Source organism: Passer domesticus, chromosome 10 (genome assembly GCF_036417665.1).
Source record: "Passer domesticus isolate bPasDom1 chromosome 10, bPasDom1.hap1, whole genome shotgun sequence".
NCBI lineage: Eukaryota > Metazoa > Chordata > Aves > Passeriformes > Passeridae > Passer > Passer domesticus.
In genome coordinates, this window is record NC_087483.1 from 4,697,144 (window position 1) to 4,711,587 (window position 14,444).

At 47.3% G+C, this 14,444-nt stretch overlaps 3 protein-coding genes across 10 annotated transcripts in view; 2 read left to right on the plus strand and 1 right to left on the minus strand.

Annotated features, from left to right (window-relative positions):
• The window catches only part of USP40 (ubiquitin specific peptidase 40), a 135,362-nt gene that overhangs the window by 63,150 nt on the left and 57,768 nt on the right, over nucleotides 1-14,444 (minus strand). The window lies entirely within an intron of this gene.
• The window catches only part of LOC135308471 (UDP-glucuronosyltransferase 1A1-like), a 68,752-nt gene that overhangs the window by 36,132 nt on the left and 18,176 nt on the right, over nucleotides 1-14,444 (plus strand). Inside the window, exon 1 of one of the 8 annotated variants that reach the window (XM_064433433.1) lies at nucleotides 116-1,024. The exons of 4 other annotated variants lie outside the window; for them this stretch is intronic. In XM_064433433.1, the coding sequence (XP_064289503.1) occupies nucleotides 173-1,024 (852 nt within the window). In that variant the 5' untranslated portion in view covers nucleotides 116-172. Of the gene's footprint in view, nucleotides 1-115; nucleotides 1,025-6,006; nucleotides 6,958-8,254; nucleotides 9,204-10,646; nucleotides 11,599-14,444 lie in introns of those variants that run through there. 3 more of the 8 variants (XM_064433430.1, XM_064433432.1, XM_064433429.1) reach the window with 3 other exon arrangements.
• On the plus strand, nucleotides 12,460-13,479 carry LOC135308473 (UDP-glucuronosyltransferase 1A1-like). Its single transcript, XM_064433444.1, has one exon. It carries the CDS (start codon nucleotides 12,475-12,477, stop codon nucleotides 13,462-13,464), a length of 990 nt encoding a protein of 329 aa, XP_064289514.1. The 5' UTR covers nucleotides 12,460-12,474; the 3' UTR covers nucleotides 13,465-13,479.

A 14,444-nucleotide genomic window follows, 5' to 3' on the forward strand; every position in this document is an offset into this window, starting at 1 on the left:
CCAAATTAGATTAACCTTAAACTTTTCTACCACCTTTGCCACGTCCATGTTTAAACATTTACCAAACACAAATAAATCTCAAGATCATCCATAAAAACCAGCGACCAGATTGCTTAAAATCACTAAGCTGGAGAACTCTTTCTGTGGAGGCCCTCAGCTGATCCCTGCAGGAATGGCCGTGGGGCTCAGTGCTTCTCCACCAGCTGTGCTTCTGCTCCTGTCCCTGCTGGGTCTGGCTGCTGCTGGAAAGCTCCTGGTGGTACCAGTGGATGGGAGCCACTGGCTGAGCATGCGGGAGGTGCTGGACATCTTGAGGCAGAGGGGACACGAGGTGGTTGTGGTGGCACCTGAAGTGACTTTACACATCAAACCATCAAAGAACTTTGTGATGAAAACATACTCGGTCCCCTACACGCAGGAAGAAATGAAGAAACAATTCCAGGCATTTTTTCATTTTTCATTTGAACAAGGATCTTTTCTGGAAAGATTTGTTAAAGCGTACCAAGGTGTCAAAAGAATCACTAACTTTGGAATCACCAGCTGTGAACATCTCCTGCAAAACAAAGAGCTCATGAGGTACCTTGAGGAGAGCAAGTTTGATGCCATCCTTACAGACCCTGTCCTACTGTGTGGGGGAATCCTGGCGAAGCACCTTTCACTTCCTGCCGTGTATTTCTTACGAGGAATCCCGTGTGGATTAGATTTTGATGCCACTCAGTGTCCCAAGCCTCCTTCCTATGTCCCCAGGGGATTTACACAATTTACTGACCACATGACCTTTCTCCAGCGAGTGAAGAATCTACTTCATGACATCCCAGGTATTTTTCTCTGTGATTTTGCCTTTGAACCGTACTCAAAACTGGCTTCAGAGTTCCTGCAGCAGGACGTGACTGTGCTGGATCTCTTACGCCAGGCTTCAGTTTGGCTCCTGAGGACAGATTTTGTTTTAGAGTATCCAAGGCCTTTGATGCCCAACATCATTCCAATTGGAGGAGTAAATTGTGCTCACAAGGAGCTGCCTCAGGTGGGTCACACTCTGTTTTAATTCATGCCATGATTGGTTTCTGTGTTCAGGAGGCTGGAATTTTTTTATGCAGTAGGCACTGAGTTTCTGTTTTGGGTGAGTGAGCTGAAAGGAATTGTTTATCTCTCCCTCTTCCTGACTTTCATATCCTGTGTAGGCAGTGGTTCCTTCTGGTTTTTAAAGAGTGCTCTGTTGAAGGGAATCACCAGGGTTTTCTGGTGAAGGTCTGTGATGGGACATTGATTCCACAGCAGAGTGCCCAACTCTGATGCCTGGAGCAGGTCTGATTTGACACATCCAGCAAGGCTTGACTGACACTGATGGTTTGGGTTTGGGTGCAGCCTTGGTGATGATACCAAACTGGGTTCCCTTACATGCTGGAAAGAGCCCTGTGCAGTGGTCCTCCTGGAGAGCCTCCTCTGCTGCTCCAGGGAAGAACCTGGTGAGTTAGGTGAGTGCTTTTGGTGCCCTGGCTTTCTCTTCAGTCCTGTTCCTTAGGATTTGTGTGATGTGGGCTGGGATAATGAAGTCCAATATGTGGCTATTCCACCCATCCCCAAGTGGGGGGGTGTCTGTGACATGTGACAGACATCCCTGTACACACTGGGATTGGCCACGTGAGCATTCACACAACTCCACCACTGGTGGACACCATTGGTGCTTTGTCAGTGACACAAACAGTGCCAGAATTAGGCTCTGAAGTGTTCTGTGGGAAGTCCCCCTCAAAAGTGCTGATAAATCTCTGCACAAACTTCCTAGCTCACAAAGCCAAACTTTGCATTCCTTGAGGCAGGTCTGGGGCACTGGAAGTGCTGCTTGATGTGGGTCACATTTCCTGCAGAAACCTGGCATCATTCTTCCATCTTCTCTGTCTTCTCTGACCCTAATTAGGCCCTGAATTTTTCTGTGGAAAGTCTCCCTCAAAGAGTGTTGTCAGAATTTGACACTGGCTAGAAGCTAGGCACCCACAAAAAACCATTTACTCATTCTCTTCTTCTATATTGGAGCAGAGAAGGGGGAAAGGAAAGACAAAAGGGGCTCATGAGTTGAGGTAAGGACTGGGAAGAAACACTTTAAGGGCAGAACGGGCTCAAAATTTAAAAGGTATAAAGAAAAATTTATTAACAGAATTAAAAGAGGATAATGAGAACTAAAATAAATCTTTAGAATACCTTCCCCTGCACCCCTCTCCTTTCTTTCCTTCCCACCAACAGTGCAGGGAGACAAAACATGGGGGTTTTAGTCAGTTTGTCAGCTGTTACTTCTAAAAATCTTTCTTCAGTTTGCTTAGGGAGAGGAGTATCTTCTGCTATGCCATAGGGTCTTTTTCTTGGAACAGTTCTCTGTGAACTTTTCCAACATGGTTCTATTTTCACAAGTAGCAGTCACGCTGTCCTAGGTTGACTATATGACGCTTTTATCCCCAACAGTTTTGTTCTGTTTATACTGAATAATAAGTTTTACACCTTTAAGACTCTCTTTCAGAGAATAAAAAAAAAAGCGCGCAGTTTGTTTTCAGACTGCAGTTACTCCTCCACATTCCTGCTCCTAAACTATGTTGTCTGTAAATAGACAATCAAAACAAAGCTCTTTTTTTTTGCTTTTAGTTAGTTTTAGCTAACTAAAACAAAAAAGTTTCCTAGACTGTAGTTTTTCTTTTTCTTAAACCTATTCAAACCTGCTCTAGACTAAACACTCAGAAAAACACCAGCAGCTCCACCTATAACCCACCTGGCTAGGCCTGAGCCGTGGCATTTCCAACACAAAAAAAAATGATCAAAAACTGAGTAAGCCAAGCTGCAGCCCGGAAAAAAAAAACTATTCTAAATTTGCCATCTCTTTTTAAAACAACAAAAAAATTTTATTGTTTAATATTATTTAAATTCTGTTATTTAATAAACAAGTTTCTTTCCACTTTTTCTCCAAAAAAATATTTTCTCCCTAACCAGTTTAAAAAAAAAAGAGCCAATTAAATCTGCTTTTATAAAAAAGCCCTTTAAAAGTTATCTCCCAAATTTGCCCTGAACCAAAACACACCCCCAACCTACTACAACATGAGTCCCTCCCACAGGCAAAGCAGTCTTCTTATAACTGTTTGCATTGGTTATTTTACTTCATGGCATGTAGTCTTTTAAGGATTAGCTGTTCTAGTTTGGAAGTAAGAGTCTTCTTTTTCTGCCTCTGGAAGCAAGGGTCTTCTCTCTGTGTTCAAATTTCTCACTAGATCACAGCTTTCCAGCATTCACATGCTTCAGCGTGAGCACTCTTTCTCACGAGTATGGTTGTGTTTGCAGGGGTCCCAAGGTGTGGGAAGAGATTAGAATCTTGACTCCATGTTTCAGAAGGCTGATTTATTATATTATGATACGATACGATATGATATTGCTATACTAAAACTATACTAAAAGGAATAGAAAGAACAGATCTATCAGAAAGCTGGAAAGGAAAGCAAAGGAATGATAATAAAATCTTGTGACTGCTCAGCCTCGACACAGGTGGCTGTCATTGGTCATCAAGTAAAAACAATTTCACATACTGGGTAAACAATTCTCCAAATCACATTCCAAAGCAACAAAACATGGAGAAGCTGAAGCTTCCCAGCTTCTCAGGAGAAAAGATCCTGGCAAAAGGATTTTTCATAAAATATGTCTGTGACACACGGGCTGCAGGTGAACTCTGAATTCCGCCATGCACTTAATAAATTACAGGAAAACCATTGTTTTTTAGACTTCACCACAGCATGCAGAAGAATCTCAGCTCTGAGGCCTGGAGCACCTCCTCCTCCCCATCCATCCCTCCTTTTCACTGACCTTAGTGTCGCCATGTTGTTCTCCTCACATCTTCACTCTTCCCTTTCCTCTGACTCGCGAGACAATTGCTGTCCGTATGTTCATTTCTTCTCACATTCTATTAGTTGAAAAGTTTTATAGAGCCCCGCAGCGCTGAAAGGTTGATCTCATCTGGGCCCCACATGGGGGAATTGCTCGCCATGCCCCTCGCTGCTGGTCACATTGTTGCCGCCAGCACCACGCGAGCCACACGGTCTGCCGGCTTCGCTTAGCGCCTTTCCTCATGCAGGGCGCTGTCACAATCCACTCGGACAAGCGGGGGAATCGTGCTGGTTCATTAACTGATCTCAGAGTGCAAAAACAACACGGAGAGGGGATTGCAGTGTCAGTCAAAACAAATGCACCTTTTATTGAGTGCCCACAGGAAATGCGATAGAGGGATTTAGAAAGGAGATAAAAGAGAGAGAGAGAGAGAGAGGGAGTATACCTACCAAATGTAGAGAGGAAATCTTTGATGGTGCAGACATGGGGAGAATCGTCACGTTGGAGAGATATCAAAATCCTGGTTAACTCAGGGATCTATTATAGTCCTTTGCTGAGGTGGGGGAAACAGTTCTTGAAATCACCGAGGGGGAGAGATACAATAAATAATAAACCTATTGAAATCACTGAGGGGGAAAAGGTATTGAAAACAGGTACAGACAGTCCATGTTCTCAGCAGGATAAGTCAATATCAGCAGTGAGCGGGACCCATTGTTTCAGGACTGGTTTCTATGAGAAACCAGTCTAGGTCCAGTGAACACATCTGCAGGCAACACTTAGTAGGCATCCCCTTCAGTCAGGCCAGCACCCCCTGTACCAGAATTATAGGGGTCTCAGTCTCAGTCCTTGGGAGGGTACTTCAATCTTCATCCGTCACCGTGGTAGTGGAGCAGATGAAGGACTTTCTGTGGAGGGACGACCAAAATTGCCCCAGCAAGTTTATTTGGCCAAGAGGTGGGAAAATTCCTGGGCTGTTGTCATGAAGCAGGTGTAAGCATATAGGGCATGTTACCCCTGACAGGCCCTGCTAGAAACAGTCACTGTAGGCACAGCTGCAAACAATCATTTGGCAGGCCACAGTTCTGCTCAGGGGCCTCAGGATCTTGGCATGCATCCACCACCGGCAGGCCAGAATTCCAATAAGGGTCCTCAGGGTCCGAGTCTCTGTCCTTGTGACGGTCATGAGGCAAATGAAGGGAACTTCAGACTGTCTTTCACAGGTACCAAAAAGGAAAAGCTGCTGCCGCCACTCCTTTCTCTTCTGCCCACAGCACGGCTAGCTGAAAGTGGCAAAGAAAGCACAGTTCACTGCGGATCGTGCAGGCATAGCCCTGGCTGCATGAGCACTCCCAGCGCCTGACCTGAGCGCATGGCATCAGCTGTGTGGCCACTCACAGCACTGGGATGACCCCACCCCATGGCACGGCCCGGGCCAGGCTGGGAAGGAGCACAGCGGTCCTCTCACCACTCCCCATAGGAGAGGAGGAAAGAGGACTTTCATGCATTTTCTCATTCTTAATTATGTCTTCTCAGAGGCGTTACTACTTAAATTGGCCAATGTGTCATTTGTCAGAGCCTTCAGGGATTGGCTCTTCTGGATGGAGTGGAAGTTTTAATGAGCTTCTCTCTCAGAAGTAGCCTCTGTGGCTTCCTCTGGCCCAAATAAAAGTCAGACTGTGTGAAACTAATACAAGAGCTTGTAAATCTCTTCTCAGAAACCTGGCATCATCCTTCCATCTCTCCTGTTGTCTCAGGCTGCAAATCATCTTAAAGAGCTATTCCACAGCTGCCATGGGGTCTGGGTCTCCTAGACATGAGTTTTCCAAGAGAGAGGGGACAGGCCTTGATTGTGGGAAAGGAGAAGCCTCTGCAGGTGTGAATGGTGATGTGCATGGGACACATCTCCTACATGTGACACGTCTCCTGAACATGCAGAAGGTCCAGCCAGAGGGAAGGAACCAAAGTGCAGTCCCAGAGCCACACCTGCCTCCTTCCTGGGGCACTCTTTATTGTTCCTCTGATAGAGAGAGATGGGAGTTATCTGGTGATTCTGTGGACTTGGCAGGAATCCCATGCTTGTTCTGCAACAATTTATCATATCAGGGATTACACGTTCACCGCCCAGCACATTAAATAAGGATCCACAGTTGGGCTGTGCCACAGATCGCTTGAAAGCACAGAGCAGGTTGCGGAGATCCGGTGCTCTTGGGGATTTCCTTCCCTGGAGTCCCTCAGCTGATCCCTGCAGGAATGGCCATGGGGCTCAGTGCTTCTCCACCAGTTGTGCTTCTGCTCCTCTCCCTGCTGGGTCTGGCTGCTGCTGGGAGGCTCCTGGTGGTACCAGTGGACGGGAGCCACTGGCTCAGTATGCGGGAGATGCTGGACATGCTCCAGCAGAAGGGACACGAGGTGGTTGTGGTGGCACCTGAAGTCTCCATGCACATCAAACCATCAGAGAACTTTGTGATGAAAATGTACTCGGTCTCCTACACAAAGGAAGAGATGGATAAAGATTTCAAGGCATTTTTTCAGGTTTCATTTGAAGAAGGATCTTCTCTGGAAAGATTTTTTCATGTACTCGAAGGTATGAAAGCACTCGGTAACTTTTGGGTCTCCAGCTGTGAACAGCTCTTGCAAAACAAAGAGCTCATCAGGTACCTTGAGGAGAACAAGTTCGATGCCGTACTTACTGACCCTTTCGTGCCCTGTGGGGTGATCCTGGCTGAGCATCTTTCGCTTCCTTCTGTGTATTTCTTACGAGGAATCCCATGTGGGTTAGATTTTGATGCCACTCAGTGTCCCAATCCTCCTTCCTATGTGCCCAGGGTGTTTACAGGCCTTACAGACCGCATGACCTTTTTCCAGCGGGTGAAGAATCTGCTCTTTGGCATCCCAAATGTTTTCCTCTGTAATTTTGCCATTGAACCCTACTCAAAACTGGCTTCAGAGTTCCTGCAGAGGGAGGTGACTGTGCTGGATCTCTTACGGAAGGGCTCTGTTTGGCTCCTGAGGTTGGATTTTGTGCTCGACTACCCAAGACCCTTGATGCCCAATATCATTCCAATTGGAGGAGTAAACTGTGCTCACAAGGAGCTGCCTCAGGTGGGTCACACTGTTTTAATTCATGCCATTATTTGTTTCTGTGTTCAGGAGGGTGGAATTCTGTGTTGTGATAGGAATCGAGTTTCTTTTTTGGGTGAATGAGGTGAGTCCTCAGTAAAGGAACTGTTTTTCTCTCACGTCTGACTTTCTACATCCTTTGTAGACAGCTGTTCCTTCTGGCTTTTAATTGTTTCTCAATTGTTAATCACCAGGGTCTTCTGGTGAAGGTTCGTGATGGTCTGTTGATGCCACCAGCAAAGGGATTGTCAGAATTTGTGGACAGTAGGACAAAGTGTAGGGTTCCTTTAATGACCAGCTCCAATGGGATGTCCCAGAGCCTGTTAGAAACTCTTTCCTGGCTCCAAATTCCAGCCCTGATGCCTGGAGCAGGTCTGATTTAATACATCCATTACAGCCTGACTGGCAGTGAGGGTTTGGTTGTAGCCTTGTGCATGATACCAACTGCTCCAATGTGCCATATGCTTGGGTTCCTTGGGATGCTGCAAGAGTCCTGTGAGTGTTCCTCCTGGACAGCTTGCTGTTCTTCTCTGTGGGAGAGCCTGGAGAGTTGGGTGAGTACTTTTGGTGCCTTGGCTTTCTCTTCATTCATATTCCATTGGAGTTGTGTGGTGCAGGGCGTGATCACAAAGCCCAGTGTCTGGCAATTCCACCAGCTTGAAGTACAGAGATAGCGGTGACAGTTTATGGACAATGGGATTGGCCACGGGAGCATTCACACAATTCCACCATGGCTGGACACCATGGGTGCTTTGTCAGGGACAAAACCAAGGCCAGAATTAGGCTCTGAAGTGTTCTGTGGGAAGTCGCCCACAAAGAGAGTTTGTAAATCTCTGCTCAGAAACCTGGCATCATCCTTCCACCTCTCCTGTCGTCTCAGGCTGCAAATCATCTTAAAGAGCTGTTCCACACCTGCCATGGGGTCTGGGTCTCCTAGACATGAGTTTTCCAAGAGAGAGGGGACAGGCCTTGATTGTGGGAAAGGAGAAGCCTCTGCAGGTCTGAATAGTGATGTGCATGGGACACATCTCCTACATGTGACACGTCTCCTGAACATGCAGAAGGTCCAGCCAGAGGGAAGGAACCAAAGTGCAGTCCCAGAGCCACACCTGCCTCCTTCCTGGGGCACTCTTTATTGTTCCTCTGATAGAGAGAGATGGGAGTTATCTGGTGATTCTGTGGACTTGGCAGGAATCCCATGCTTGTTCTGCAACCTTTTATTGCACCATGGATTACACATTCACCGCCCAGCACATTAAATAAGGATCCACAGTTGGGCTGTGCCACAGATTGCTTGAACACACAGAGTAGGCACAAGGGCTCCAGTGCTCTTGGGGATTTCCTTCCCTGGAGGCCCTCAGCTGATCCCTGCAGGAATGGCCATGGGGCTCAGTGCTTCTCCACCAGTTGTGCTTCTGCTCCTCTCCCTGCTGGGTCTGGCTGCTGCTGGGAAGCTCCTGGTGGTGCCGGCAGATGGGAGCCACTGGCTGAGCATGCGGGAAGTGGTGGACATGCTCCAGCAGAAGGGACATGAGGTGGTTGTGGTGGCACCTGAAGTCTCCATGCACATCAAACCATCAAAGAACTTTGTGATGAAAATGTACCCAGTCCCCTTCACTCAGGAAGACTTGGATAAAGCATTCCAGGCCTTTTTTCATGGTTCATTTGAAGAAGGTTGGCTTTTGAAGAGATTATTTAAAGTGCACAAAAGTATGAAAACCCTCACTGACTGTTGGGTCACCAGCTGTGAGCAGCTGCTGCAAAACAAAGAGCTCATCAGGTACCTTGAGGAGAGCAAGTTTGATGCCGTCCTCACAGACCCTGTAGCAACTTGTGGGGTGATCCTGGCTGAGCATCTTTCGCTTCCTTCTGTGTATTTCTTACGAGGAATCCCATGTGGGTTAGACTTAGATGCCAGTCTCTGTCCCAGTCCTCCTTCCTATGTGCCCAGGGTGTTTACAGACCTTACAGACCACATGACTTTTCTCCAGCGTGTGAAGAATCTGCTCTTTGGCATCCCAAATGTTTTCCTCTGTAATTTTGCCATTGAACCCTACTCAAAACTGGCTTCAGAGTTCCTGCAGAGGGAGGTGACTGTGCTGGATCTCTTACGGAAGGGCTCTGTTTGGCTCCTGAGGCTGGAATTTGTGTTAGAGTATCCAAGGCCTTTGATGCCCAATATCATTCCAATTGGAGGATTAAACTGTGCTCACAAGGAGCTGCCTCAGGTGGGTCTGCTTTTAATCCATGCCTTGATTGATTTCTGTGTTCAGGAGGGTGGAATTCTGTGTTGTGATAGAAATCAAGTTCCCATTTCACTCAGATTTCTAATGAGTGAGGTGAATCCTCATGAAAGGAGCTGTTTTTCTCTCACTTTCTTGCTGACTTTCCACATCCTGTGTTGGCAGCTGTTTCTTCTGGCTTTTAATTTGTGCTCAGTTGTAGGTAAACACCAGGGTCTTCTAGTGAACCTGTACTAAGGATTTGTGATGGGATGTTGATTCTGCCAGCCAAAGTGGTTCTGGGAATTTGTGGATAGTATAACAAAGTTTTGGATTTGTACAATGAGCATTTCCAATGGGATCTCCCAGAGAAACTTAAAAGCACTTTTCTATCTCCAAAGCCCAGCTCTGATGCCTGGAGCAGGTCTGATTTGACACATCCATCAAAGCTTTGACTGACACTGAGGGATTAGTAGCAGTCTTGCCCATGATACCAACCACTCAAATATGCCATGTGCTTGGGTTCCCTTGCATGCTGACAAGAGCTCTGGGCACAGTGCCTGCTGGAGAGCCTCCTCTGCTGCTCCAGGGGTGAGCCTGAGAAGTTGGGTGAGTGCTTTTGGTGCCCTGGCTTTCTCTTCATTCATATTCCTTAGGATTTGTGTGATGTGGGCTGGGATAATGAAGTCCAATATGTGGCTATTCCACCCATCCCCAAGTCGGGGGGAGGCTGTAACATGTGACAGACATCCCTGTACACACTGGGAATGGCCATGTGAGCATTCACACAACTCCACCACTACTGGACACCATGGGTGCTCGGTCTGTGATTAAAACAATGCCAGAACTAGGTCCTGAATTGTTCTGTGAAAAGACCCCCTCAAAAGTGCTCATAAATCTCTGCTCAAACTTCCACAAAGCCAACCCTTGCATTCCTTGAGGCAGGTCTGAGGCACTGGAAATGATGCTTGATGTGCACCACATTTCCTGCAGAAACCTGGCATCATCCTTCCATCTTCTCTCTCTTATCAGTCTCGAAACCATGTTAAAGAGCTGTTCAGAAGCTGCCATGGGGTCTGAGTCTCCTAGACATGAGTTTTCCAAGAGAGAGGCAGAGGGGAACACTCCTACAGGGACAGACCTTGATTGTGGGAAAGGAGAAGCCTCTGCAGGTCTGATTGGTGATGTGCATGGGACATATCTCCTGCACATGACACGTCTCCTGAACATGCAGAAGGTCCAGCCAGAGGGAAGGAACCAAAGTGCAGTCCCAGAGCCACACCTGCCTCCTTCCTGGGGCACTCTTTATTGTTCCTCTGATAGAGAGAGATGGGAGTTATCTGGTGATTCTGTGGACTTGGCAGGAATCCCATGCTTGTTCTGCAACAATTTATCATATCAGGGATTACACGTTCACCGCCCAGCACATTAAATAAGGATCCACAGTTGGGCTGTGCCACAGATTGCTTGAACACACAGAGTAGGCACAAGGGCTCCAGTGCTCTTGGGGATTTCCTTCCCTGGAGGCCCTCAGCTGATCCCTGCAGGAATGGCCATGGGGCTCAGTGCTTCTCCACCAGCTGTGCTTCTGCTCCTCTCCCTGCTGGGTCTGGCTGCTGCTGGGAGGCTCCTGGTGGTGCCGGTGGATGGGAGCCACTGGCTGAGCATGCGGGAAGTGGTGGACATGCTCCAGCAGAAGGGACATGAGGTGGTCGTAGTGGCACCTGAAGTCTCCATGCACATCAAACCATCAAAGAACTTTGTGATGAAAATGTACTCTGGCCCCATCACCCAGGAAGAGATGGAGAAAGATTTCCAAGTGTTTTTACACACTTCACTAGAAGAAGGATATTTTCTGGAAAGATTTCTTAAAGTGTACCAACATATGAAAAGGCTCGGTAATTTGGCAGTCAGCAGTTGTGAACATCTCCTGCAAAACAAAGAGCTCATGAGGTACCTTGAGGAGAGCAAGTTCGATGCCATCCTTACAGACCCTGTAATACCTTGTGGGGTGATCCTGGCTGAGCATCTTTCGCTTCCTTCTGTGTATTTCTTACGAGGAATCCCATGTGGGTTAGATTTTGAAGCCACTCAGTGTCCCAATCCTCCTTCCTATGTGCCCAGAGCATTTTCAGAACTGACAGACCGTATGACGTTTCTCCAGCGAGTGAAGAACCTGCTCTTTGACACCCAAAACCTTTTCCTCTGCAATTTTGCCTTTGACCCATTCTCAAAACTGGCTTCAGAGTTCCTGCAGAGGGAGGTGACTGTGCAGGATCTCTTACGGAAGGGCTCTGTTTGGCTCCTGAGGCTGGAATTTGTGCTCGACTACCCAAGACCCTTGATGCCTAACATCATTCCAATTGGAGGAGTAAACTGTGCTCACAAGGAGCTGCCTCAGGTGGGTCACACTCTGTTTTCAATTTGCGTGGTGATGGATTTCTGTGTTCAGGAGCCTTGAATCTTGTGTTGCAGGTGGCAGTTCTGTTCCCATGCCGTGTGTTCGGATGAATTCTCATGAATTTTTCCTCTCCCTTTCCTTTTGTTGGCTGCAGTCCTGTACCTTCTCACCTCTAAAGTGTGCTCTGCATGTGCTGTTTTCATTTCATGGATTCAGAGCTGCTTTGTGTGACTTTGTGTAAATTGATAGTCTCTTCGTGAGTGACAAACACGTCTGGGAGCTATGAAAGACTTGCAGTCAGGTGCAGTCCCAAATAAGCAAATTGTTGTAGTTGGGTCTGGTGTTTACTGAGAAATGCACCTCAGGCTTCCGTCCTTGTTGCCCCACTATATCGTTCTTTGCCGGTGAATTTCTTGTGCTTCTTCACCTGGGTATTTCCCAAGCTCTAATCTGGGGGAAGGTGTCAGGCTGGGGGCTCTCAGGTTGGGAAGGAGCCTCTCTGTTTGCAGGCAGATCGAGGAAAACTTTGGCTTGGTGATGAAGGCTGTGTGAGATGTAAGAGCCAATTTCAGAGGTCTCAAGGTGCTACAGTGGCTTTGCAGATGGTGCTCAAAGATGACAAATGTGCCAAAGGTTTTGTTATAAAACATGAGGCTTATCTGGTGCATCCCTCACATTTATTAGCTGCCTGAACTTTGCTGCTGGTTATGCAGCCTGTTATCACACCAGTGATTACACATTGACCACACAGCAGATAAAGCAAGGATACAAAGTTGGGCTGCAGCACAGATTGATTAGAAGCGCGGAGCAAGCGCCAGAGCTCCTGCGCTGACGCGGGTTTCCTTCCCTGGAGGCCCTCAGCTGATCCCTGCCGGAATGGCCATGGGGCTCAGTGCTTCTCCACCAGCTGTGCTTCTGCTCCTCTCCCTGCTGGGTCTGGCTGCTGCTGGGAAGCTCCTGGTGGTGCCGGTGGACGGGAGCCACTGGCTCAGTATGCGGGAATTGCTGGACATGCTCCAGCAGAAGGGACACGAGGTGGTCGTGGTGGCACCTGAAGTCTCCCTGCACATCAAACCATCCAAGACCTTTGAGATGAAAATGTACTCGGTCCCCTTCACTCAGGAAGAGCTGGATAAAGTTTTCAAAGGATCAGTAATGGATTTATTTAAAGGAGGACCTTTTCTGGAAAGAGTTATTAGACAGTACCAACAGGCAAAGAAGACCTCTGCTCTGTTCCTGGCCACCTGCACACACTTAATTCACAACAAGGAGCTCATCAGGTACCTTGAGGAGAGCAAGTTTGATGCCATCCTCACAGACCCTATCCTCCCCTGTGGGGCAATACTGGCTGAGTATCTTTCCCTACCTTCCGTGTATTTCCTGCAGCAAATTCCATGTGGTTTGGAATATCAAGCCACCCAGTGCCCCAATCCCCCCTCCTATGTTCCCAGAGTATTTACAGACCTTACAGACCGCATGACCTTTCTCCAGCGGGTGAAGAACATGCTCTATGACATCCCAAATTTCTTCCTCTGCGATGTTGTCTTCCAACCTTATGCAGAACTGGCTTCAGAGTTCCTCAAGCGGGAGGTGACCGTGCCGGATCTCCTGCGCCAGGCTTCCATTTGGCTCATGAAGCTGGACTTTGTCCTGCACTTCCCAAAACCCTTGATGCCTAACATGGTTTTGATTAGTGGAGTAAATTGTGCTTACAAGAAGCTAAGTCAGGTGGGTCACCCTGTGTTTTCTCTTCTTGTTCTTGCAGGCTTTAGAAATGTCTGGGACGCTGAAACTCAGCTTTCATTAGAAAGGAGGATTTCAAACTGTTCGTGCTTTGCAGGAAAGTGCTGGTTCTGGGATCTGTGAAGGATTATCAGAGTAGAACGGTGGAGAAAGTGTTGTATAAGGAATTAGCTCTCGTTGAATGCCCATTGGTCCTGTGCCTCTGCTCCAAGGCAGCTTTGAATTGGAGTGGGTTCCTCAGAGCTTCTTCCATCAAGGATGTTGATGTGACGCAAGACATATTTTAAAACATGAACACACGTGTTCATTTAACCTCTGGTCCAATATGGCTGATTTCCTCTACTATTTTCTCCTTTCATTCCTTTAATGAAGGATTTTCAATGCTCTGAATTGTCATAGGCTCATAAAACATTGTCTCCATGAAGGACATTTGAGGTCTCCCTGAGAACCTCCTGTCAAAGCATGTCCAGTGAGGTCAGGATGTACCTTTCTCTGTCTTGTTCAGTTTTAAGTGTCCCTACAATCTGTAATTTTGGTACTTTTGTGTAAATTGCTACTCTCTTAGTGAGTGACATCTGTGGGGCTGTGAAAGACTTGCAGTCAGGTGCAGTCCCTAATTAGCAAATTGTGGTAGTTGGGTCTGGTGTTTACTGAGAAATGCACCTCAGGCTTCTGTCCTTGTTGCCCCACTATATCGTTCTTTGCCGGTGAATTTCTTGTGCTTCTTCACCTGGGTATTTCTCAAGCTCTAATCTGGAGGAAGGTGTTGGGCTGGGGGCTCTCAGGTTGGGAAGGAGCCTCTCTGTTTGCAGGCAGATCTAGGAAATATTTGGCTTGGTGATGATGGCTGTGTGAGGTGTAGCAGCCAATTTCAGAGGTCTCAAGGTGCTACAGTGGCTTTGCAGGTGGTGCTCAAAGGTGACAAAATTGCCAAAGGTTTTGTTATAAAACACAAGGCTTATCTGGTGCAACCCCCATATATATCAGGTACCTGAACTTTGCTGCTGGTTATGCAGCCTGTTATCACACCAGTGATTACACATTGACCACACAGCAGATAAAGCAAGGATACAAAGTTGGGCTGCAGCACAGATTGATTAGAA

What these genes read in the sequence shown, in the direction of transcription:
- LOC135308473 (XM_064433444.1), top strand. Translation starts at nt 12,475, where the DNA reads ATGGCCATGGGGCTCAGTGCTTCTCCACCAGCTGTGCTTCTGCTCCTC.